Source organism: Scylla paramamosain, chromosome 2, assembly GCF_035594125.1.
Source record: "Scylla paramamosain isolate STU-SP2022 chromosome 2, ASM3559412v1, whole genome shotgun sequence".
Classification (NCBI taxonomy): Eukaryota; Metazoa; Arthropoda; class Malacostraca; order Decapoda; family Portunidae; genus Scylla; species Scylla paramamosain.
In genome coordinates this window covers 11,237,501-11,264,000 of record NC_087152.1, presented here as the reverse complement: position 1 = coordinate 11,264,000, position 26,500 = coordinate 11,237,501, and the positions used below count along the sequence as shown (strand labels likewise).

At 41.7% G+C, this 26,500-nt stretch overlaps 1 protein-coding gene across 1 annotated transcript in view; it reads right to left on the bottom strand.

Moving 5' to 3' along the window:
• The window catches only part of LOC135106892 (rho GTPase-activating protein 45-like), a 182,307-nt gene that overhangs the window by 98,710 nt on the left and 57,097 nt on the right, over nucleotides 1–26,500 (bottom strand). The window contains exon 6 of the mRNA XM_064016283.1: nucleotides 3,207–3,288. Coding sequence (XP_063872353.1) covers nucleotides 3,207–3,288 — 82 coding nt within the window. The remainder of the gene's footprint in view (nucleotides 1–3,206; nucleotides 3,289–26,500) is intronic.

Below are 26,500 nucleotides of genomic sequence, written 5' to 3'. Positions count from 1 at the left end.
GAACACAAAACACGTCTCCTTTAACGTTTCCCCACCCTTCCCGCTGCATCCCGATGTCACCTGCAGTACCATATTGTAGAACGCTTCTGCTCTGCACCCTAACTACTTTCAAAAGGCTCTAGTTGAGGTTACACGGTAATTTCAAGCGTGTTTTTACTTTCCTAGTGACAAATTAACAAGATTTTCACATAATTGCAGGGATAACGACTCTTGAAAACCCGGCTAATCATTCCTGTAGGCCCTTGAAAATAGTGTTGGTGAGGGAGGAAAGCGTTTCTGAATACGACCCTTTAATACTTTTCCCGTGTAGACTCGAAGCGCCTAAGGTGTCTTGTCACGCTGCAGTTTTGATGGCTCGATGGCAAACACCTCTACAGGCTTGGTTCATTAGTGAGATGTACCACAAGGGAGGCAGCGACAACGAGTGGGACTTTGTGGACTGATGCCAATCTGCTCCTTGCCTCCCCGCACCTAACAGGATTATGACTGCTCGGCTTGGATTGTAAACAGCGAGTGGTAGACGTGTGGGAGGAGACAGTGGAGCAGATGGAGATGTGGAGGAAAGGGGAAAATAAAGAGGAATTAAAAAGAAATATAACACTAACTTCCCTTCTTCTTTTCCCTTCTCCACCATTATGAGACGGATCGTAAACAGCTGGTGGAGGATTTGATGGTGGTGGTGGTGGTGGTGGTGGTGGTGGTGGTGGTGGTGGTGGTGGTGGTGGGGGAGGAAAAATAAGGAAGAATTAATGGAGAATGTAACCCTAACTCCCCCTCTCCACCATTATCTGTCTTCCTCCCCATTATCTTCTTTTCCCCTTCCTTCCTTCCTTCCTTTCTTTCCCCGTGCACAACATCCTCCTCCTTTCCTTCCTTTTCCACATTCTCTTTCCTCCTTTCTCTCCGTTTCCTCTCTACCTTCCTTCTGCACATCCTCTCTCCCTTCCTTCCTTTATTTCCTACTCTCGCTTCTCCCTTCCTTCCCATCCACATCATCCTCCCTCTTCTCTTCCCTTGGATATCCACGCTCCTCTCTTCCTCCTTCACATCCACACTCCTTTCTTCCTCTCTCCCTTCTACATCCTAGTTCTATCCATTTCTCCTTCCATTCCTTCCCTTCAACTGCTTCTTCCTCCAAGTAAACACAACTCCCCTCACGTGGACGGAGGGAAACTCAGGATGGAGGAAACTCAGCGTGGAGGAAACTTTAGGTACGTGAGCCTCGATAGTTGGAGGGGAAACAGGGAGGGGAGAGAGAGAAGAGTGAACGACTAGGGGATTTAGAGGGATTGTGGTAAACTTTCTCTCTCTCTCTCTCTCTCTCTCTCTCTCTCTCTCTCTCTCTCTCTCTCTCTCTCTCTCTCTCTCTTGTCCACGGGGATATATCGGCGGCCACGGATGGAACAAAAGTAAACAAGATAAATCACCGGTCGATGCCAGTGACCAAGAAAAGGACAGATGGACCCTCGGGGACTCAAATGGAACCCAGAGGCACGTACACATACCACCTTGGGGAGGGGAAAAAAAAAGATGAAAAAAATAAAAGAAAACGGAAGACGCAAAGGTAGGGGCGGGGCAAAAGGGAACAGGACACAGATACGAGGAGGGAAAAAATCAAATTGCGATATGCAGATAAACGATAACCTTGTTGGGAATGCAGTGGATAGAATGAAGATACTTAAGGGGGGTTTAATAGGTACTCAGAAAACTATATTTCTTGCTGGAGTCTGGAGTCACGGGTGGGTTGGTGAGGCGAGGAAAAGGACGCTTGTAGATACGCAGAACGGAAAAAAATAAATAAATAAATAATATGTAGAGATAATAATAGTAAAAACTTCGATAGAGATATGATAAAGATAATCAAAGGAGTAAACGGCACCCCTCCAAAAATATTAAAAGAAAAAAAAACTTCTAGAGACACAGGTGGCTGAGAGAAAAGGAACACAGGTAGATAGACGAAGGAAAAGTGACATGGTAATATTAAAAAAAAAAAAAAACTTGGACATGCATTAAATAGATGGTGGAAAGAGTAAAAGATCCCCAAAAAACATCCTACAGGAGACGCAGGTGGCCAAGAGAAAAGGACACAGGTAGATACGGGAGAAAAAAAGACATCGAAATAAGGTGCTTGGAAACACGTGTGGCAAAGGTGAAAGAGACACAGACAGCAAGGCAGGTGAGGCAAAGATAGTTACATGAGGCACAGCATTTCCTATAGGTGATATAAGTTTTCATTGGAGCAAGCAGAGGTTAATTAGATGGGATAAAACAACAAGGAAAAAGAAAAAAAATAGAAAATGCGTATGATAAAGATGCTCAAAATGAAACAGGACGCTAAGCAAGTGAGGCAGACAAGGGTACGTGGGGCACATTAATTAGGGAGACACAGATAACTATGATCAAAGGAAAGGGATATAAAAGGTAAACAGGAAGGACAAAATGACAAGAAAGAGAGCTTGAAAATATGTATGGTAAAGATGAAGAGGTTGACAGATTATATGAGGAGCAACATTAATTTGCACATAGAGCTACCATAAAAAAAAAAAAAAAGGAACATGTAACTAGAGAGGATAAGATAACAAGGAACAGCTTGAAAAAAAAAAAAGTGGTAAAGATGAACAGTGACCGGCACCTAAACAAGCGAAGCGAAGCGAAGATGGTTATGTGAAGAAACAACACTCGGTACAAGTACAAGAGACACAAATAGAAAAAAATAAAAAAATAATAATAATAATAAAAATCACACGTAACTAGATTTAAGTTTGGAAATACATGTGGCAAAGATAAACAGTTTGGGTGACAGGTACCTAAAAGAAAAACGAAGTGAAGAAAGTGACTATGTGGAGAACAACACTTCCTATAAGACACACACACACACACACACACACACACACACACACACACACACACACACACACACACACAAAAAAAAAAAAAAAAAAAAAGGGTAACAAGGCTGGATAAAACGCCAAAAAAAAAAAAACGAAATGCGTATGATAAAGGTGAAAAGGTGAGCAGTTAGCCAAACAATATAAAAAAAATAAATAAACAAACAAAAAAGTAACCAGACCGAAAAAAAAAAAAAATGCCACGTAAATAAACATCTCAGAAATACGCATGATAAAGATGAAAAGGGGGAAGGCAGGCAAGCAGGTACGGCAAAGATGGATACATGGGGCAGGGGTGGGGGGAATTATTGAACATACCTGCTGGAGAAGGCAAGGGCCAGCTGGTCGATCGCCTCCAGGAAGGCCGTAGGATCAGCATGGTCATCCTCGTAGCCATAACCTGCCGAGGGAAGAGCAAGAAAGGTCAGATCAGGTTTACGTTGGGTTAGGTTAGAGTGTTAAGTTAGGATAGGTTTCAAATTGGGTTAAGATGGGATGGGTTAAGTTAGAATAGGTTTAATAGGTTAGGATGGGATAGGATAGGTTAGATTAGGTTTAGATTAGGTTAGGATGGAATAAGATAAATTAGATTAGGTTTAAGTAAGGTTAGGATGGGATGTGATTGGTTAGATTAGGTTTAATTAGGTTACGATAGGATAAATTAGATAAAATTGAGGAGGATGAGTTAGATTCGGTTAAGTTAGATTAAGTTAAGTTAGGTTAGATTAAGTTATCTAAAGTCACAAGAAATTAGTTTAGGAAAGATGGGTTGGATACGATTAGGTTAGATCAGATGAGGTTAGGTTAGGTAAGGTCAGAATGCAAAAGACGGAGTTTAATTCTGCTACGTTAAGTTAGGTAAGGATGGGATAGGTCATGTCAGATCAGGTTACGTTAGGTTAGGTAAGGTTCTATTGGCAAAAGATAAGTTTGATTCGGTGAAGTGACATAAGAATCGATACATTTATCTATTTATTTTTTCCTTTCACTCCTCCACCACAACTGACCTTACACACTAAAGAACATATAAAGGTAAGGGAAGCTGAAAGAAGCCAGTAGACCTACACGTGACACACACACACACACACACACACACGTTACATCTGCCACTCAGATGGTTGACAGCCGTTCAGCGCAACACTCAGTCAGATGGACGCCAGCAGCCAGAATACCACCACCACCACCACCACCACCACCACCTCACAACCTCGCATGACCTCACTGCTAAATCACCCGTGCCTTGTCAATATGTCCGCCTCTCTCTCTCTCTCTCTCTCTCTCTCTCTCTCTCTCTCTCTCTCTCTCTCTCTCTCTCTCTCTCTCTCTCTCTCTCTCTCTCTCTCTCTCTCTCTATCATCCATCTATTCATCTTCCCCTTTCTATTCTGGCCGTTTATCATACATATATACTTCCCCCCACCTCTCTCTCTCTCTCTCTCTCTCTCTCTCTCTCTCTCTCTCTCTCTCTCTCTGGCCCGGTCTATTCGTCTTACTTTGCGTGGCAGCGCGTGTGGGGGGACAAAAACAGTGTTACCAGAACAAATGACGTGTCACTCCGGGCTTGGCGAAAACTCAGCAGTGTTGCATCAAGGAGAGAAGAAGGAAGGTAATGCTCTCTCTCTCTCTCTCTCTCTCTCTCTCTCTCTCTCTCTCTCTCTCTCTCTCTCTCTCTCTCTCTCTCTCTCTCTCTCTCATTCATCTGTTTCTCCCCTCCTTTTCATTGTCACCGTTTATCATTCTTGTGTACTCTGCAGTCTGTTCCACCTTCCTCTCTCTCTCTCTCTCTCTCTCTCTCTCTCTCTCTCTCTCTCTCTCTCTCTCTCTCTCTCTCTCTCTCTCTCTCTCTCTCTCTCTCTCAAAAGAATGCACCGAGACAGCCAACAACAAATAAAAAGCCAACTCATTGTTACGCTTAATTTAACATAATTTTTCCGACCGCGTCAAAAACATAACAGTAATGCCGATGTTAACACGACTCGTCACGCCGCACGTCACTCCGAGAGGCTCACTAGGTAACACACGGAATACACTCGCCTTTCTTCCTTCATAGCTTACTTGTTACTCATAATATACCTAGACCACGAAGCTTATACGGAGAGGGGGCAAAAAAAACGCAGTCCCTCTTCCTCCATAACTTACTCGTTAGTCATAATGTACCATGTAGTTTACAGAGAAAGAGAGGAGGTGAAAAAATAAAAAGTATTCTATCTGTCTGAAATTCTGTGATTCTGTCACTGTTATTTCTATACGCCGACATGTCCACGTGTGATTAAATTATGATATCAAGGACCCCGTATTCTGAAGCGCTTTGTTCTCTTATATATATACTATTTTCAAAGGTCACAGACACGAGTATTTGGTTCTCGTGTGTGTTTCTTTCACGAGTGGTTGGGAATACTTGTTAAACTATCAGTAAAAACATTTTGTTCTCTTACATGGAATACGTTCAAAGGTCAAAGAGATTATTATTATTCGGTTATCGCGTGTGTTGCTCTCATTGATGATACAAAATACTTGATTCTGTTAAATTATCATGAATTATGAAAACATCTATTACTGAGTGTTTGATGTTCTCGAGATAAGGCACTGAACTGTTGTATTAAAGAATGCCATCCCTGATTCTGCAGATCCACCTCTTCCCCTACAAAATATAAAGAAAATACTTAATTCATCAGCCAGCCATGTTAGTAGAATGAAGGATAAGAGACGACCGCCAAGACTTATGGGTAAAATGAATGTGAAAAATCTTTAACTGTTGCCTCTGAGCGACTGACTGGTTGACTGATTGATTGACTCACTGACTGACTCACTGACTGACTCACGTATTCAATGCATATGGGAAAACGTGTATCTCTCTCTCTCTCTCTCTCTCTCTCTCTCTCTCTCTCTCTCTCTCTCTCTCTCTCTCTCTCTCTCTCTCTCTCTCTCTCTCTCTCTCTCTCTCTGATATCAATTCCAATCGTTTCTTAAAGCTAATCTGCCTGTCTCGTACGATCTTGAGAGAGAGAGAGAGAGAGAGAGAGAGAGAGAGAGAGAGAGAGAGAGAGAGAGAGAGAGAGAGAGATTTAACTATTTGCTTTCCACCGATCCCTCATGCCTGTCTTCCTCTTCCTCCTCCTCCTCCTTCTCCTCCTCCTCCTCCTCTTCTTCTTCCTCCTCCTCCTCCTCCTCCTCCTCCTCCTCCTCCTCCTCCTGTTCCTCCTTCTCCTTCTCCTCCTCCTCCTGCTCCTTCTCCTCCTCCTCCTTCTCCTTCTCCTCCTCCTCCTCCTTCGTTGTCACCCTTCATCTCTTTGTATGTTTACTCCTCTTCCTGCTTTGCTATCTCACCCTTCTTTTCCCTCTTCCTCTTTTTCTTCGCCTTCTTCATCTCTTCTCGTGTTTTCTCTCCTTCCTCTTCTTCCATCATCGTTTTTTTTCTTATCATCTGTCTCTCTCTTTTTTTTTCTCTCTCTCCGTTCCTTCTTTCTTTCTCTCTTCCCTCGTCCTTCATCTTTCTTTCCTCTCTTATCATCTGCGCACGTATGTCTTCCTTCGTTCTTTTCTCTTCCTTGTCCCTCACTTTTTTCTTAAACTTTCCTCTTCCACCACCACCACCACCACCACCACCACCACCTCCTCCTCCTCCTCCTCCTTTACTACCTCTTCGTTACCCTCAAGACCCTTCCCTCCTCTCACATTCCATCATCTGCCCCTCCTCCTCCTCTCTCTCTCTCTCTCTCTCTCTCTCTCTCTCTCTCTCTCTCTCTCTCTCTCTCTCTCTCTCGAAATGCTCCCATCCTCCACTCCTTTCTCTTCTACTATCTCTTTTTCCCTTCTTCCCCCCATCTTCCTCCCCTTCCCATCGTCCATACTCCTGCCACCCTCCCCCTCTCTCTCTCCTCTCGCTTCTGTCAGGAGATGTACCCGTCGTAAACAAAAGGTGAGGAAGGCCATTCCCTCCCCAACCCTCACTTGTTTATGTCTGGCAGGCCTATACTGGTGGTGGTGGTGGTGGTGGCGGAGGAGGGGAAGGAGGAGAAATAAGAGAACAACAACAACAACGACGACAACGGTAACGATAACGATAATAACAACAATGACAACAACAATAACAAGAGAAAGGCAAAAACGACAAAGATAAAGGAGAAAAGACAAAAAGGGAAAGAAAAAAAAAGAAAAACAAGAATGTGGAAGAGGAAAATAAACATAAGGAAAGCTATTAAAGCACAAACACAGAATGTAAAGCTGAAAGTGCACACACACACACACACACACACACACACACACACACACACACACACACGCCTACACTGCGACATCATGGTTCTGACAGGCGACATACAAAACTCAAAATAGATATCCAGTGCATGGCGTCTCTCTCTCTCTCTCTCTCTCTCTCTCTCTCTCTCTCTCTCTCTCTCTCTCTCTCTCTCTCTCTCTCTCTCTCTCTCTCTCTTGTCGCTGCCAATACTGCCAATACATAATTAACACCAAGTAAATGCTCGTCTTTCTTACTCTCCTTTTGTCTTTATTTATTTTCTTCTCCTCCTCCTCTATCTCTTTCAGACTTCTAATTCTCCTTTCCTTCCTCCTTCTCCTCTTCTTTCTCCAAATTTCGTCTCCTTTTATTTTTCCTTTTCCGTCCTCTTTCTTTTTTTCTAATTCTCTTTTTCCTCCTCCTCCTGGCTTCCTCCTCCTCATCCTATTTCTGATTTGATCCATTTATTCCCTTTTTTCCTTTCTTCTATTTCTGGCTCCTAATTCTCCTCTTCCCCTCCTTTTTTTTTTACTTTCTTCTAATCATCATCACCATCTTCACGACCATCATCATATTCTATTTCTTTTCTTCTTTTTCTTCTTCTTCTTCTTCTTCTTCTCTCCTTTCCTCCTCCTCCTCCTCCTCCATTCAGCAAGCTTGACCTGGCTTGATCTTTCCCGACCTTTACTCAAAACAACTTAGTGAAGTGCATAATATTATGTGTTATTGCTGTATTTTCTTGTTAGTTTGTCAGTAATCGGTATGGCTCTCTTCACTCGCTGTGTGTGTGTGTTTGTGTGTGTGTGTGTGTGTGTGTAGCAGTCGGTACATACATGAAATCTTTCCTTGACATAAACACACACACACACACACACACACACACACACACACACACACATCAAAGACATGGGGAAGAGGCGTGCCTGCACAAGACAGATCTATTGGACATCGTCACTGACAGCCACATTTGGCAGGCTACAACAGAAGTGCTTGCTGCCTGTAAAAGTGTCACTGAGTATCGACAACATCCCAATACGATTATAAAACTACGTGAAGGCGAACGACATGTATGGATACGTAAACTGATAAGAAGCGTGCAGGTATCAAAAGTAACGCCGTGAACGGATGCGACCAGCGGCATACAAACAATGGTGTGTGAGGGGCGTGAAGTGGACAAGGGCGTTGCAACACTGCAGGCACCGCCAGGCGAGGCCGCGGCCCCATTCCTCAGTTTGTTGATAACACATCCACCGCCGCGAAGCAGGAGCCATCGATCAAGGCCGAGCTTTTGTTAATAAATCTTTACCCCGCTCTTTTACTTTCAGGGAAACTTCTCGACAATTTTTCAGCAGAGTCTAAATTTAATAAAGGTTTAAATATATCAATGTAAATTTTCCCTGTAACTAAGAAAAATGGTGATTTGATAAAACTGCTGCACAATAAAATGTTGGTTTATTTCGGCAGCATGGCGTGTGTCAGGTCCAACTGTTGTCACGTCGCAGTGCACGGGCCGCCCCTCGCCAGGTGACGCCCGCCGCTGCCACGCTGACATCAAGCATTGCACCGACCAGGGACCGGCAAATCAAAAAAGAGGAACGCGAGCAGAGTAACACAGTCGCTCTGCTCACCCTCAGGAAGTGATTGCAGAGAGAGCTTCAGCGTGAGGCTTCGCCGGAATTCACGAAAAAATATTTAAAATCTTGAATCTAGTCGTACACTGGTGGCCCGGCCAGCCGCCCCGAGCAGCGGCACGCGAGAGTTGGTAATACGAACAGCCCCCGTGTTCTTCAAAGATGAGAAATTCGAACCGCCGATCCCGGAGGCGCAAGGAATGCGGAGGCTCTCTGCTCGTTGTTCAGGGAAGCCATTATTTTTATTAACCTTACAGTTCTGTTAAAAAGACGTACCTACAGATTTACTATATGACTCAGAGTACGTTTCCCTCAGCATACTACTACTACTACTACTAATAATAATAATAATGATGATAATAATAATCTCGCTTTACACTCAGGTAATTTCCCCAATAAGCTGTTGATCACCTGGGAGGCACGAGCAAGGCAGCGACTTAAAATAAACAAGCCATGACGTCACCAGCTTCCGACCCCATTAGCTTCCCCGCGCATTGACCCTCCGTCCCCCTGACTCCTCATTTGCCACCCACAGACCATTCTGAGCCGCCCCACGCTGCCCACGGCTCCTCACACACCCAAGCTAACTCACACGTAGACTAACACCGGCCTAAGTTTCCTCCAGTCACATACCTACACCATTCATGTTGCCTAAGACACCCAATAGCCACACACACACACACACACACACACACACACACACCAACGATAACCCATACTGCCCACAGCTCCCCACAGTAACATCACGCCATCCCACGCTGGTCACGACTACCTAACCTCCACAGTCCAAACACGCCGCCGCTCGCCGATCAGCAATCATCTGTAGCGATTGACTGATAAAACTGCTGAACACTCACAAAAGTCCGACCTACAGCACACTAAAGTTGACGGAACAGAACGAACCGCATGCTAAAAGAGAGTGAAAAGAGAGAGAGAGAGAGAGAGAGAGAGAGAGAGAGAGAGAGAGAGAGAGAGAGAGAGAGAGAGAGAGAGAGAGAGAGAGAGAGAGAGAGAGAGAGAGAAAGGAGGAATAGGAACGATAAACAGGGAGGAAGAAAAACAGGAAGCATACATAGGGATGAAAATATATATAAAAAAGAGGAGGACAAAGACGAGGACGAGGAGGAAGAAGACGAAAAAATACGTGTAATGGAAAACGATGATTTTACGAAACAGAACAGGAAATATACATGGGGAATAGGGAAAATAGGAGGAGGAGGAGGAGGAGGACAAAATACATGTGGTGGAAAGCGATAACAAGATTAAGTGGCATAAATACACGCAACAATTATTAATAAAGTTGGAGGGGACGAGCAGGGAAGGATCAGACAGCCTCACAGCATCCTCTTGATGCTCCCTCGCCTCGCTGATTTTATTATTAGTTCGTCCTTCTCATCTCAGAAAAACACTCCCATCGTCAGCACCAAAACAACGCTAACATCATCACTAATCATCATCATCATCATCACCATTAGCTTTGTCATCATTACCATTGAAGTAACTTTCATTTGTCACTACCACCACCACCACAAGTCAACATCTTCATCATTATCATTATCATCATCATAGTCATCATCACCATGCTTTTGTCAACATTATCATTAATGAAGCATTAATTCGTCACTGCCATCACTAATAAACATCACTTTCATCACCATTACCTTTTATCATCACCATTAACGTAATTTACATTTACTACTACCACCACTACCTTCATCATCATCATCAGCATGAAAGTTATCACTATGAAGGCTACGATCATCATCATCGTCATCATCACAATCTTCATCATAGCCACAACTATCATCACTGTTAATACCATCACCATTATACTCTGCCATGGAAAACACACACACACACACACACACACACACATACACACGCGCGCGCGCGCGAAGAAAAATAATTAATTGGCCTTATTTAGTAATATTTTTAGATCTAATTACAAGAATCCTTCATTAGTGACTTGTTTATGTGCCTCCTCCTTCCCCTCCTCCTTCTCCTCCTTTCATTACACAATTCTATTCTCCTCACTTTCTTCTATCTTCTTTTCGTCCTTCACTCCTAATCTCACCTTCCTCCTTACCTTAATCCCTCCCATTTTAAGTATCTCCTCCCTCCCTCCGCATCTCCTTCTCTTTCATCTCGGTTGATTCTCTCTCTCTCTCTCTCTCTCTCTCTCTCTCTCTCTCTCTCTCTCTCTCTCTCTCTCTCTCTCTCTCTCTCTCTCTCTCTCTCTCTCTCTCTCTCTCTCTCTCTCTCTCTCTCTCTCTCTCTCTCTCTCTCTCTCTCTCTCTCTCTCTCTTAACATGTCACTGTTGCCAACTCTAGGTTCATACTTGATTAGAGCCGCCCTCCTCCTCCTCCTCCTCCTCCTCCTCCTCTTCCTCCTCCTCCTCCTCCTGATCCTCCTCCTTCTCTTCCTCCACCCCACACCTGTCTTCCCACACCTGTTCCCATCCTTGTCACCACATATACGCTCCCTCACTTTTCTGCCTCAGCACACACACACACACACACACACACACACACACACACACACACACACACACACACACACACACACACACATACACACACGCACAAGATGGCAAGCACCCACGCACCAAGCAAATAAATTATATATCACGCTCCATTTAATATCAGAACCATACAACAACAACAACAACAACAATAGCAACAACAATAACAATAACAAAAATAATAATAATAATAATAATAATAATAATAATAATAATAATAATAACAATAATAATAATAAACAATAATAATAATAATAATAATAATAATAATAATAATAATAATAATAATAATAATAATAATAATAATAATAATAATAATAACAATAATAATAATAATAATAATAATAATAATAATGATAATAATAATAATAATAATAATAATAATAATAATAACAACAACAATATGGCAAACCTTCGCTTATTATTCACATTCTGGCTCATAAATTCCATAAATATTTCCATTTCTCACTGACAGTACATTTAGTTTAGTAGAGTACATTCTCTCTCTCTCTCTCTCTCTCTCTCTCTCTCTCTCTCTCTCTCTCTCTCTCTCTCTCTCTCTCTCTCTCTCTCTCTCTCTCTCTCTCTCTCTCTCTCTCTCTCTCTCTCTCTGTGTGTGTGTGTGTGTGTGTGTGTGTGTGTGTGTGTGTGTGTGTGTGTGTGTGTGTGTGTGTGTGTGTGTGTGTGTGTGTGTGTGTGTGTGTGTGTGTGTGTGTGTGTGTGTGTGTGTGTGTGTGTGTGTGTGTGTGTGTGTGTGTGTGTGTGTGTGTGTGTGTGTGAGAGAGAGAGAGAGAGAGAGAGAGAGAGAGAGAGAGAGAGAGAGAGAGAGAGAGAGAGAGAGAGAGAGAGAGAGAGAGGACATCAGTACAGAACACCTTTACATACAAGATCAAAAGAGCAAGACAAAGATTCAAACACCGTTCAAGACAAAAGACATCACATAACCTGAAGACAAACACACTCACACACTCACACACACATACCTTGCACCACTACGAGAGATAAAGACAGAGACAGAGGAGGGAGCGATAAGAAAAGCAGCAGAGAAGAAGTTTACATTCCATTCAGTGTATTATTGTAAGAAGATTATAATATGTACTAAGGTGCGGCAAGTTTCGTCACCAAGGAGAGTAATATTAGATTCTACAAAATGTGTCAGAGAAGAGGAGCAGTATCCATTATCTAACATCCTCTGTCTATTGCATCCCCAGAGTTTCTTGTTGCTTCCGGAGGTGGTAATGTAAGGCATTTAATTATTTCACGTATTGATTTCTATTCAACTTCTACTCACGAAATGCAGAAGACCGTGTGACATCAGTAATTAACCCTTTCACTGTAATATGTAAGACTTTATAGCACTCAAAGCATCACACAAAATCTTTAACAAGCACCCACAAGAAAGAACATGCTTTAGAGGGACAGGTTTTGCAACATTTAGCCACTGTAATGTTCAGAGGTGGTTGTTGAACGAAAATGAGTGTATTAGAGTAGTTTGTGAGGAAAGAAACACGTGTTATAGGCTGTGAGAAGGTTTCGACAACCGTACATACCTACGTGGTGTTCCTGTCACTGGCATGCAGGTAATGATTATTGCTCTCAGGCGTGTCAATGTGATGTTAAGGTGATGCTGTTGTCAATAATAATCAGTATTCTCCTCTCTCTCTCTCTCTCTCTCTCTCTCTCTCTCTCTCTCTCTCTCTCTCTCTCTCTCTCTCTCTCTCTCTCTCTCTCTCTCTCTCTCTCTCTCTCTCTCTCTCTCTCTCTCTACTGCAATGGTCACTTCTCAGATGAAAACTAAATTTGTGCTGAGTATTAAAGCATTCACTTATATATTTATATGTATGTTCATTTATTTATTTCAGTGTGTGTGTGTGTGTGTGTGTGTGTGTGTGTAGAAGATTTGGCTCTTCTATTTTAAAGTCTACATTTTTATTTTATTTTTCCTCTATTTTTTCTGTCATTTATATAAACACGCTTATCATATTTCTGTTTTCCTGATGAGAATTGATGATGGAGTTTACTGACCGACTCTCTCTCTCTCTCTCTCTCTCTCTCTCTCTCTCTCTCTCTCTCTCTCTCTCTCTCTCTCTCTCTCTCTCTCTCTCTCTCTCTCTCTCTCTCTCTCTCTCTCCCTCTCCCTCTCTGTTGGATGACTGCCTTGTCTATAGAAAAGCCAAAGCGAAGAGTTTGAGAGACACACAAATAAACTAACTTTCAAGCGCACAGTGAACGAATGGATCGAAAAAAAAAAAAACAGGCAGACGGATAGACAAACAGACAGAAGCAGAAGCGGCACTTCAGTCACGCAGCACAGATGGAGGCACAGCTGGGACAGACAGGCAGGACGCTAGAGAGAAGGGAACATGAAGAGAAGGAGAGAGGGACAGAGACAATAAATTAGACGCAGAAGGGAAAGTGGTTTATTTAGTTTCAGGAGTAAAAGTTGCTCTTCTTTCCCTCCTCCCTCTCTTCCTTCCTTCCTTCCTTCCCTTCTTCCTTCTCTCTTTCCTTCCCTTCCTCCTTTTTCTCCTTCCCTCCCTCCTCCTTCTTCCTTCCCTTCCTTGTTCCTCAATTTCAATCATCCCATCTTTTCTTCCTTCTTCGACACCAGTCCTTTCCTGCTTCCGTCTTTCCTTCCCTCTTCCCTCAACACTACCTTAACCTACCTACCTTCCTTCCTTTCTTCGCTTCCTCCGTCCTACCTTCCTCGATACCAACTTGAACCCTTCCTTCCTTTCCTTAACACTACCCCAACCATACCTTTCTTCCCTCCCTTCCTCCTACCTACTTCAACACCATTCCAACCCTATCCTTCCTACCTGCCTTCTTTAATAAACCAAGCTCTGCACTCCCACCGTCTCAAGTTCAGTGTTCTCCTAGTAGCAACAAGCAACGGTCAACCCAACCAACCCTCTCCTGTTCGGTTCGCGCCGTGACAACAGCCGCGACAACAGCCACCTCTCAGCCACGCCCAGCCATTGTCCACACACCCCGCACGCCTCTCGCCAGCAGACGTTCCCTTCCCCCCACAAACACAGCAGCCTAAACAAGCCGAGCCCCAAGGGAGAAGGGGAATGAGGGGCGGTAAGGAAAAAGTCTCTACGGGGCCCAAAGAAGAATGGAACAGCAGGGGGGCGTCCCTTCTCTGCGGAATGGAAGGCAAGTCACGCTTCTTGTGAATTTACATAGAAACGCGAACATCTTGGTCTATTTGAGGGACGGCGTGTGAATCCTTGTGTGGAAGTGAAGCAGAACTCCCAGACAAAATATTAACAATAAAAAATTCACAAAACAGCACTGAATATATAAATAAATAGTGAGTTGATTAAATAAAAGTGCGTGTATAAACAAACGTCAAAATTCCCGAAAAATATGTTAGTATCAAATAAAACTATACAAAATAATGAATGAATACATAAATAGTGAATTAATAAAATGTAAAGTGCGTGTATACATATATACTGGAACACGTCAACATTCCCGAAAAAAAGTCAGTAATGAAAAACTATACAAAATAATGAATAAGTAAACAAATAGTGACTTAATGAATTGTAAATGTATAAATAAGGTGCGTGTTGTGGACATTAAGCCCATTCAGGTTTTTGTGTTTAGAAACGTTGTTGTTGGTATTATCTGTCACTAGAATATAAGAGATAATGAATGCAAATGAGTATAATGGATGGTGTAACAGCTAACTTAATCTATTTTTTTTTTTTTTTATTCATTGTTGTTTCCATCTTTTCTAAACCACGTGACAGCTTTACCTTGAGATGTAAGTGAGAGGAAGTTACAGCACAATTCACGACGCTCGTACAGTGGCGGATCAAACGACAGTCTGAGTCACAACAGGGCACAGACTCAGCTGAGATTCGAATGAAGGAAATAAATAAAATAAAGTAAAACATTAACTGTGCTGTTTTTCATTCCAAGGATAGAGGAAAACGTAGATATTTTTTTTTCTTTATAAATCAACAACTTTTTAATTCAAGGAGGTGAAGAACGAAGCCTTTTTCTTTTCTTTTCTTTTCTTTTTTTTTTTTTGGTATATGTAAATCAGACATAAAAACAAGGAACGCACACATCTCTTGTCTACATTGTGAATCACCTCCGTTTTTCTTTCAAGGCAAGAGATACAAAAACTCGCGGATATTCTTAAAGTTCTTCAGTCAGTCCGCAGGTAGTACCCATAACAGTTCAAGGGGCGCCATATCCGAGCAGTGCTACTTCTACTGCCTATAAATGTAGTCCACAAAAAAAAAAAAAATTGTTCTAGTTTTAACCTTCGTTCCCCAAAAACAGGAATCCCCATATATTTTTTTTTTCTAGCGCCTGTAAAAGTCTTAGTATAGATAGAAGAACCGTCATTTTGTTATATACTACTCGTATTCGTATAACAGAAGTGCCTATAAAGTACCTATGAAAGTACAATATATCTAAAGGAGAATCGTCATCCTTATCTTCGTCTCCAAATGCATGACAACACAGCACCGCCATGGTCAGCGCCGCCACTCCTCCACTTCCGCCATTTTCATCCATAAACTGAGATGAATATGTGCGAGTCGTAGTATGTAAATTCCTGAATATTTTAACGCATTCAATTTTACTTCTCCCCAGGGTGGCGTTTATATTGTTATCCGAGCTCTCTCTCTCTCTCTCTCTCTCTCTCTCTCTCTCTCTCTCTCTCTCTCTCTCTCTCTCTCTCTCTCTCTCTCTCTCTCTCTCTCTCTCTCTCCGTGCAACAAATTGCTTTAACAGTGATTTCACACCTAAAATTACTATTATTTCTAGATATTACCAAACATAACTCTCTCTCTCTCTCTCTCTCTCTCTCTCTCTCTCTCTCTCTCTCTCTCTCTCTCTCTCTCTCTCTCAGCACGCGTAACAATATCATGGCTCTGGTCTGCACGGCTTTCAATTCCACGGTGTTCAATAAAGGCGGGACGCTCCCCCTGCACGAGGCGCCGCGGCAAAGGGCACTCCTGAGCGCTAAGGGTCTCACTAGATTTTCTAACACGGCTTCGGCTCCAGCACGGGTCACTGCCTCCAATTGCCTGGTATCTCAATGCGTTTAGGGGGTAGAGATGTGTGTGTGTGTGTGTGTGTGTGTGTGTGTGTGTGTGTGTGTGTGTGTGTGTGTGTGTGTGTGTGTGTGTGTGTGTGTGTGTGTGTGTGTGTGTGTGTGTGTGTGTGTGTGTGTGTGTGTGTGTGTGTGTGTGTGTGTGTGTGTGTGTGTGTGTGTGTGTGTGTTGGAGAGAGGAGGGGTGGGAGGTATGAGAGGAGGTGGAGTGTGTGTTAGGGGTAAGGGTGTGTGTGTGTGGGAGGGAGGGAATGAATGTGTGTGTGTGTGTGTGTGTGTGTGTGTGTGTGTGTGTGTGTGTGTGTGTGTGTGTGTGTGTGTGTGTGTGTGTGTGTGTGTGTGTGTGTGTGTATGTAAATCTCATCTCTTCTCGAATTTTTTCACATTAATACTATGCTCTCTCTCTCTCTCTCTCTCTCTCTCTCTCTCTCTCTCTCTCTCTCTCTCTCTCTCTCTCTCTCTCTCTCTCTCTCTCTCTCTCTCTCTCTCTCTCTCTTACTGTAGTGTTTCCAAACTGTTCAGTGATTCCTCCATTCCATAAAATTTATTAACGCATGTACATGATTAACTTGTATTTATCCACGAGTAATCTTCTTTTGTTTTATCTTCCTCGAAAAAAAAAAAAACATTGCTCTTTCGTTCTTAAATGTAGGTACAAAAAAAGTGCACTATTATGCCAGAAAATGTCAAAAAAAAAAAAAAAAAAAAAAAACTGGACCACGAGGAGCCAGGAAGTGGTGGTGAATGCATTGGCGCGAGTGTTGGTGTGTACATAAGCCTGGTGGGATCCAACACGTGCATTAGCTGTCATTCTGTTCTCAAATCTTTCAGAAGCCACGGGACGAATATTGGCGGATATACGGATATGAGCCTAATGGAAGCGTCCAGCCACTCACCACTCATGCTGTGGTGCGGGACTCACTAGATTATTTGGATAGTTTCACAAAGCGTGTTGCATAACTATTAACAAAAGACATTTAGAACACTATTAATTTCTTTTTTTTTTTTTTTTTTTCTTAAATCGTACAGTCAGAATTGGAGGTTGAATAACGTGCACTCACTCTCACTGTTTAGCATTTTCCCTCGATCTTTACCTCTGGGTTGCTGACTGTCTCCTTCCAAAAGCTGGCAGTCGGCGGATTCTTTGATCAGAGGACATAACACTGAGTCAGAACTCTAAACAAAAAAGGAAGGAGGAGCTCTAAGTTCCTCAAATTCTGACCTTGACACTTTCCACTTCTATGGTGTGAGAAATTTATAATGATAGCGTTGTGAACAGATGCACGACCTGGAAAGTGGTTCACGATTGTTACAAAAGAAGCTGTTAAATTATGATTTTCTAAGTTTTGATATAGACGAGTAGAAAAAAAAAAAAAGAAGCATTTCATCTAGTTCTAGACCATTCATACAATGGACATGACAGGAAACTATACTGATCGGTGCGTCATATAATGAGTTGAATTAGGAAAGAACTCGCCAAAAAATCAGTTTGTTCACAAGGATGATGGGACGAAGTGCAAGGACTAGTATTCTTAAATGCTTCAAACTTTTAGAAAGACAATTTTCAGACCACAAAAATAAAAGGTGTTTTTCCCACTGACTATGCATTGTCATTGCTGAACACTTACAAAAATCATGAAAACAGAACCATGAGACTTCCACCAAAGCCAGTGAACATTTGTCAAGGCGAGACGACGGAACGTTTAAGAACGCTGTACAGGGCTGCCGTGTATCCAGGCGGCGGTGCTGTGCTCCCCCGCGCCGAGTGACACGGCGGGGCGGGACAGAAGAGCCAGCCGCTGCTCCACAAAGACTCAGCGCCACTAAAGGTGAGGTGTTGTTATTCCTCGATATCTGAGTGAACAGCGAACACTAAAAAATATATATATTCTACATTCCAGTTCTGTCGCGACTGTCCTGCCGGCAGCTGATCGCACCGAGGATTATGCAAATGGTAGATTAGATTCGTTAGGAAAGACATTATAAAAGTATTATTAATTAAATCAGTTAAAACACGTCTGAAAAATGTATTCACTTAAGTATTTATACCAAAGAGGATTTGCAGAGACCAGACGAAATCCTCACGCCACTCGAAAGAAAAAAATCACGATGGATACAGAATGAAGCGGGAGCAATTTCGCAAACGTTTCGGTAGTGCTGAATTAATCTGATTCATTGGAAATTCAGTAACCGCCCATTACGAGTGACGCCGCTGCTGGACTCACGCAGTGGCCTTGTGTGCTGCGATGCTACGACCTCCCACACACCTCCTGCTCGTGACACATCGTCTGACTACCATCCATGCGTATGCATTGCTTTGAAATGAACTCATGAAAACAAAAACAAAATCAAAAACAAAATAATGAATAAAAAAGTTGGGCACTTTTTTACTATATTTTTTTGTTATACTATATTAATTAATTTCATATCTCTTATTATTTATATTAATTATTCGTTATCTTTATTGTTACTGTTTGATTTAATTTGATTTCGTTGATCTATATTATATTATCTCTAATTTATTATTTAATCTGGTATATTTTCTGTTATCATTTCATTTTTATTATTTATTTCCCATATCCATATATCTGTCTATTATATATTTACTTTTCGTGTGTGTGTGTGTGTGTGTGTGTGTGTGTGTGTGTGTGTGTGTGTGTGTGTGTGTGTGTGTGTGTGTGTGTGTGTGTGTGTGTGTCTGTGTGTGCGCATCAAAGTGAAGCAAAAGCCAAACACCTCCAATAACCAAGCTAATATTAACACATCAAAGAGCAAGGTCCTTTGCACCTCAGCTAAAAGAGAGTGTCTTCAAACCACAATTACAGACAGTCACTTTACTTATACCGTACTTTCCTTCACTCGAATCTCAAAGACAAGTCGTAAATTCTCTTCCTCCTCCTACTCCTCCTCATCATCATAATTATACGTCACCACCACCACCACCACCACCACCACCGTACAGCGACAGACGTCTAAATTAGTACCGTACTTCCCTACAGACCAACACAGACACAATGAGTACTGTACTTTCATAGACACCAACGAATGGAGAAGTACACATCACAATTCTTCCAAACATAGCAGCACATTGTAGTAAAACGTACATTTCTTAACTTTTTTTTTTGTGTGTGTGTGTGTGTGTGTGTGTGTGTGTGTGTGTGTGTGTGTGTAAGAATGGCCCTGGCTATGGGGAACAAAAACTGATAAAAAAAATAAATAAATAAATAAATAAGGCTTAAGGAAGATGGTTCTACATGACAAACCATTGCATAATTTAGCATTAAATAATATACCATAGCATTAAGGAACATAGCGTAACAAAGCACAACATAACCCAAAGCGCATTCTCGGGAAGGTACACAGACATACTCCACACGCGTTCACGGGTTTGAGGGCAACGGAATCCAGAAGGGGGTCACAAAGCAGACGAGAGGCGGTGTGTGTTCCATAGAGTCGCAGTAAGGTCGTGCCGAAAGAGGATATGCGCCGAGGGAAAATTAAAAGGATATGAATCTTATAAAATTTAATGAAACTCGGAAACTATCAAGAAAGTGCAGTGAGGTGCAAATGGAAAAGATATTCTATTTTGTCTCGCATTTTATGAAGGAGTATAGTTTCTTTTGTCTTTCCTTGAATCAATCTAATTAGCACCGAATGAATGTGATTTCTAGAGGATGGTAATTATGGTAATAAAAACAACAACAACAACTACTACTACAACTACTACTATTATTACTACTACTACTACTACTACTACTACTACTCCTACTATGATAATAATGATAATAATAATAATAATAATAATAATAATAATAATAATAATAATAATAATAATAATAACAATAAAAATCGGGCAATGGCGCACGCACATTAATTCTTCAGTTAATCAGGCGGGGAAAATAATTATGTGGTGTTCGCGATTAAATAAGTTTTGGGAAAAGTTGGTCTCTCTCTCTCTCTCTCTCTCTCTCTCTCTCTCTCTCTCTCTCTCTCTCTCTCTCTCTCTCTCTCTCTCTCTCTCTCTCTCTCTCTCTCTCTCTCTCTCTCTCTCTCTCTCTCTCTCTCTCTCTCTCTCTCTCTCTCTCTCTCTCTCTCTCTCTCTCTCTCTCTCTCTCTCTCTTACAAAATATCTCCACACAACAGAAGACAACCTAGTACACCTGTTTCAGACTTAGCAACCTTTGTATTTACCTCCTGGCGACCTTCTGAATAATGTAGGGTACTGCTACACGCATTGCCTCCCACACACTCTTATATCTGCTGCATTTCTTTCTTTTATCCTTTCCCTCCCACATACCCGTCCCTTCATTGTCCACCTCCTTCCTTTAGATTTTTCCCCTCCTTCCTTTATTTTTTTTCTAGTTTTCTTCTACATTTTTTTTTCATTCTACTCGTGTCTTTTCCCCATACTTGTAATCTTTCCTATATTTTCCTCAAGAGAAAATAAGAAAATAAACAAAGCTGCAAGAAGCCAATAAGCCAGTACAAAAACCCCACCTGTATATACACACCATTGACCTGAATTCATAACATTCTCTAATGTCCCACTAATAACCTAATTACTGGGTCTATATCAGTCCTCTGTCACTATTTGACAACCAATTAATTTTTTTTATTTTTTTTTATCTAACGTTATCAAGCTCGAATCCTTTATTTCTGGTCCTATCCTGATTACTAAGGATCTTGCCCACATCACCATTGTTATATCTCGCATGCATTTCAATACCTCACTCAGATCTCTTAATATACGCCTCTTCCTTGACACGTCTCTGCTTTCCACACCTTTCCCTTTCACTGTCATATCCTTGCAACATCTGCCCTTTCCATCCTACACACCCAACCCAACACCATACACTTCCACGCATTTGCCCCTCCCACACCCCTACATTCAACAACTTTCCCTTCCACAGATTTCCCTTCTTTCCCTTCCCCCCTCCTAACACACACACACACACACACACACACACACACACACACACACACCTGTCCACCATTTCCCCTGTCCTGCCCCTTCCCACACACAACTTACAGCGATAGAAGCGTAGTAGGTGGCTGCCCCCCTCCCTTCGCCCCCCTACTCCTCCCAGCAGCACTCCCGCCATTCTTTTTATCAAAGTTCTGCTTCAATTTTTGTTTTAGTTGTTCTTACTCTTTTTTTTTCTCTCTCTCCTCTCTTTCTTTTTAACAGCGAACTCCTTTATTAAATTATTTCCTCGAACTTGCAATGACCACGCGTTTTTATTTTTAACTTTTATTATATTTCTCTTTCTACTCTCTCTCTCACTCTCTCTTTCTCTTTCTCTCTCTCTCTTGTGTTCGTTCTGTTAACTTCCTCAGGCTTCCCTTTTTTTTCTTTTATGCATTAATTTTTCTCATTTATTTGTTTAATTGCCTTATTTTTCACTTATTTTATTTTCCGGTCTTAGTTTTCCACTTTAGACATTCGTTTTTTTTTTCCCTTTTTAAGACTTTTTGTGTCATATACTTGTTTTTTTCATCATATTCTTCACTTACTACTTATTATCTTATTAAAAGTACATTCCTCTTCAGGTTAACACTCGCAGTTTAGCCACGGGTGTGTTTTTCAGTTCAAATTTTCCTTCATAATTTTTTTGATACCGATTTCCTCTTCACAATACCTTTCTTTATATGTTTCCCTCTCATATAATGCTTTTAAGGCAACGACCACAGAGTTTCCTTTCCTCGGATGAGCTAATTTTCTTTTGTCATGTTTTTTTTATTTTTTTTCCTTTTCCTTTTCGTTTCCACATTCATTTATTCTTTTCTCACTGATTAGATGTCCTTATTTTAGTTTATACTCTAGGGGGGAAAAGAACGCGTGGTTTTCTTTTCTAATACATAATTCAGTTTTTCTTTGTCATAATGTGTTTCTATTTTTCCTATTCCTTTTTACAGACTTTCTTTTTATATTTCCTTTACTGAAGAAAACTTTCTTCTTTTAATTAATATGAGCAGGTAAAGTGCACTGAAACCTTTCTAATTAATCATATTTTCTTTTGATACATTTTTTTCCCATTTTACTTTTCGTCTTCTCAATAACTTCTTATTTTCCTATTGGTAACATGCTCCTCTTTCAGTCAACTCGTGTGGGTAAAGTGTACAGCTTTCTGATTAAGTTTTCTTTTTTTCTCGACACATTTTTTCTCGTTTTCCTTTTCGTTTCCTGAATGACCTCTTATTTTCTTATTGGCAACACGTCCCTCTTTCAATAAACACGTACAGTTAAAGAGTGCAGTTTTCTGATTAATTATATTTTCCACTGATATTTTTTTTCTTATTTTCTTTTGTTTCCTTTCCGATTTTCTTGTTGGTAAGACTTTCTTCCTTAAGGTAACACGTACAGATCAAGTGTGGAGTTTTCTGATGAACTATATTTTCATCTGACACATCTTTTCAAAATGGTCACTTATTTTCTTTTTTGGTTAACGCGTTCCTCTTTCGATTAACATGCATAGTTTAACTTAAGTGCGGGGAGTAACTGCGGGGGGAGTGCGCAGGGATGAGCACCAGTGCAGGCGGGGCGGGGCGGGGGGCAGACGCAGGTACAAACAACCAGACCACGACAACTCGACGTCCTTTGATACGAGAGTCATTTACACGTGAACTTCATTCCTGGACGTCGTACCAGTCACTCTTCATTTGCCGCTCCATAGCCTATCTCGTTTTCTTTTTTGCGTCCTCATTTCCTTCACGTATATTAAGGCGACACTTATTTTCTGTCTTCCCTGTCAAACGTGATTCTTGCTTCCCATTAGTCTTATTCTCCGCGAGGTCCGAAGTAGCGCTCCTTAGTAGATCTTTATTTTCTAAGCTTGTCACTTTTTAAATAGTAGTAGCAGTCGTAGTAGTAGTGGTAGTAGCAGCAGTATTGGTATTAGTAATGTGTATGTGCAGGACTTGCGGTGGGTAACGGAGTGCAGACGGGATACGTTTTCTTTGTGACGCGTAGAAAATGCACGTCTCTCTCTCTCTCTCTCCTTTTCTACAACGTGGGTGGAGGTGAATAAGTCAGGTCACTCCAGGGGGCGACACAGGGTACTACTGGCACTTCCCTGCGTCAGGCGGGCACTGAGGGGCCTGCCCAGCTAGCGACTTGGCACTGGCACTACATACACAGGCTCTCTCTCTCTCTCTCTCTCTCTCTCTCTCTCTCTCTCTCTCTCTCTCTCTCTCTCTCTCTCTCTCTCTCTCTCTCTGGCGAGACAGATACAACGTCGCGGTTGCTTGTTTTAATTTACCTTTCATTTTACGTTTAGTGCCATTCCATGTATAGTTTAGCTTGAGGGATTAGGAAGGGCATAGCTTTCTCTCTCTCTCTCTCTCTCTCTCTCTCCTCTCTCTCCTCTCTCTCTCTCTCTCTCTCTCTCTCTCTCTCCTCTCTCTCTCTCTCTCTCTCTCTCTTTGTGCACGTACTAAAATCCAGCGAAATTCACCTTTGCACGCTTGAATATTCTCACGTTCACCATAATTAGCAAGCATGGTATTTCTTCGCCACGGCTTATGCAAGGAAGGAGCGGCAGACGGAATGGGGAAGCAGGGAGGAAGGTGAGGACGACGGGAAAGAGAGAGAGAGAGAGAGAGAGAGGGAGTGGTAAAGAACTGCAGGTCTTTTATAGAGAGTTAGTAAGGTAAGAGGGAAGGAAAGAGAAGGAAAGGAGAGGTTAGTAAAAGGTGAACGAAGAAAAGAAAGAGAAGGACATAATGTGGAGACGAAGAGAAAAGGAGGGGAGGGAAAAGGAAGGGAGAAACAGGAGATAATGTAGAGTAGGGTATAGGAAAAGAATAGGAGAAAGGAAGAGGATAAGAGAAAATGTGATAAAAGGCATGAGGGGAGAGAGAAAAGGAGAAGAATGGGATGGGACAGGAAAAGGATAAGAGGGAAAGATAAAGGAGGATAAAAAGAAGAGGGAGAACGAAAAGAAGAGGAAGAAGGTGATAAAAGGAAAGGAGAAAGGGACATGAAATGTAGAAGATAGAGCCGAATGGAGAAACAGGAGGAGGAAAGTGGGACAGAAAGAAAAGAGGAAGAGAAACAAAAGAAGAAAAAGAAGGCAAGAGGAAAACGAAAAGAGAAAGAGAGAGAGAGAGAAAGAGAAAGAGAAAGAGAGAGAGAGAGAGAGAGAGAGAGAGAGAGAGAGAGAGAGAGAGAGAGAGAGAGAGAGAGAGAGAGAGAGAGAGAGAAGGGAAGAGGGAAAAGTAGAGGAAGGGAAACGATGAAGAGAAAGAAAAATTGAGAAAGTAGAGGAGAGAGAAGGAAAAGATGGAAGAAGACAAGAGGAAAGTAAAGGGTAGAGAAGGGAGGAGTAGAACGAAGCGGGGAAAAAAAAATAAATAAATAAATAAATAAGGAGTAGAGGGGATAATCGGTAAAAAAAAAAGTTAAGGTCAGGCTAGGTTAGGTTAGGTTAGGTTAGGTTAGGTTAGCTTACATTAGGTTAGGTTATTTAAAGGACTGGGAGATTTAGGGGGCAGCATTTCTCCCCACAAGTAGCAGGACAGGTAGGCAGATCTCTCACGTGTTCCAGTCTCAACAGAAAAAAAAAAGAGCTTAGAGTGTTGACTGAGGAACCTGCCTCTTAAGTGTGTGTGTGTGTGTGTGTGTGTGTGTGTGTGTGTGTGTGTGTGTGTGTGTGTGTGTGTGTCGCAAATATACACAGGGCAGCTTATATATATATATATATATATATATATATATATATATATATATATATATATATATATATATATATATATATATATATATATATATATATATATATATATATATATATATATATATATATATATATATATATATATATATATATATATATATGTACACACTGCAACCACCTCTAATACTAATACGTAAAGAAACTGGCAGTGAAAACTTTTGTGTGTACCTCAGAAAGTATACATGAAAACACGCACATGGTTAGGAGAAACGTACACGGAAAGAACAATGCGTACTTACATAAAAAAGAAATCATGTACACGAAAAAAAAAAAAAAAGATACATACACTGAAGAAAAATTTACGTGCACAGAAGGGGGAATTACGTACCCAAGAATATAAATACGTGCATAAGATGGAAATGACACAGACTCGTACATAAATAAGAAATGACGGATGCAGGAGGGAAATTTAGTAGTAAGCAATATATACATGACAAATTACATACGCAGAAATTTTAGCACATACAAGATCACTTTAGGTGTTTTGTTACTATTTATTTCTTTTGTCATTTTTTTTCTTTGTTTTTTTTTTTTACTTCGCTTTTCTAGTTTACTTATTTTGTTTTTTTCTTCTAATGATTTATGTTACGTGTTATGAATGGTGGTGGTGGTGGTGGTGGTAATAGTAATAGTAGTAGTAGTAGTAGTAAAAGTTGTTGTTGTGCTAGTAGTAGTAGTAGTAGTAGTAGTAGTAGTAGTAAAGCCATTGTTATTGTGAATCATTTTAACTACATTATAGAGTTTTTATTGTTATTATGATTGTAGCAGCAGCAGTAACAGTAGCACCAGTAGTATGTAGCAGTTATATGAGCAGCAGTGGCAGAAGAAGAAGAAGCACCAGCACTAGTGTTTGTATAAGCAGGAGAAGCGGAAGTAGAAGTGATCATGGGTAGCACTGAGTAGTTAGGAGGGGTGATGATGAATGATGATGACAGTGGTGGCAGTAGCGGCAACCATTAAACACCTCACCTCACTCCCTGGTAATGACGGGGCGTGGTGAAAATGCTGAGGGAGGGAGCGCGGGTGGAGGTGCGGGGTTGGAGGTGCGGGGGTGGAGGTGCGGGGGTGGAGGTGCGGGGGTGGAGGTGCGGGTGCGGGTGCGGGTGGGGAGGGTCTCTCAAAAAGATGTATTCACGAGCATAACTCAAGGCGCGTGTGAACCTAAGCAAACAACATAATGAGGTCTTCTGCCATACACCGCACTACAGTAAACACCCCTCATCGCCCCATATGATACAGCTGACGTGCGGGGGCCTGAGTCGTGAGGACACACACACACACACACACACACACTAGCCAGACGTAAACAGTTCGCCATAACAAAAATATTTGCAACTGCCACGAATATGAGGAGGAGAGGGTGGAGAAGGAAGAGGAGGAGGAGGAGGAGGAGGAGGAGGAGGAGGAGGAG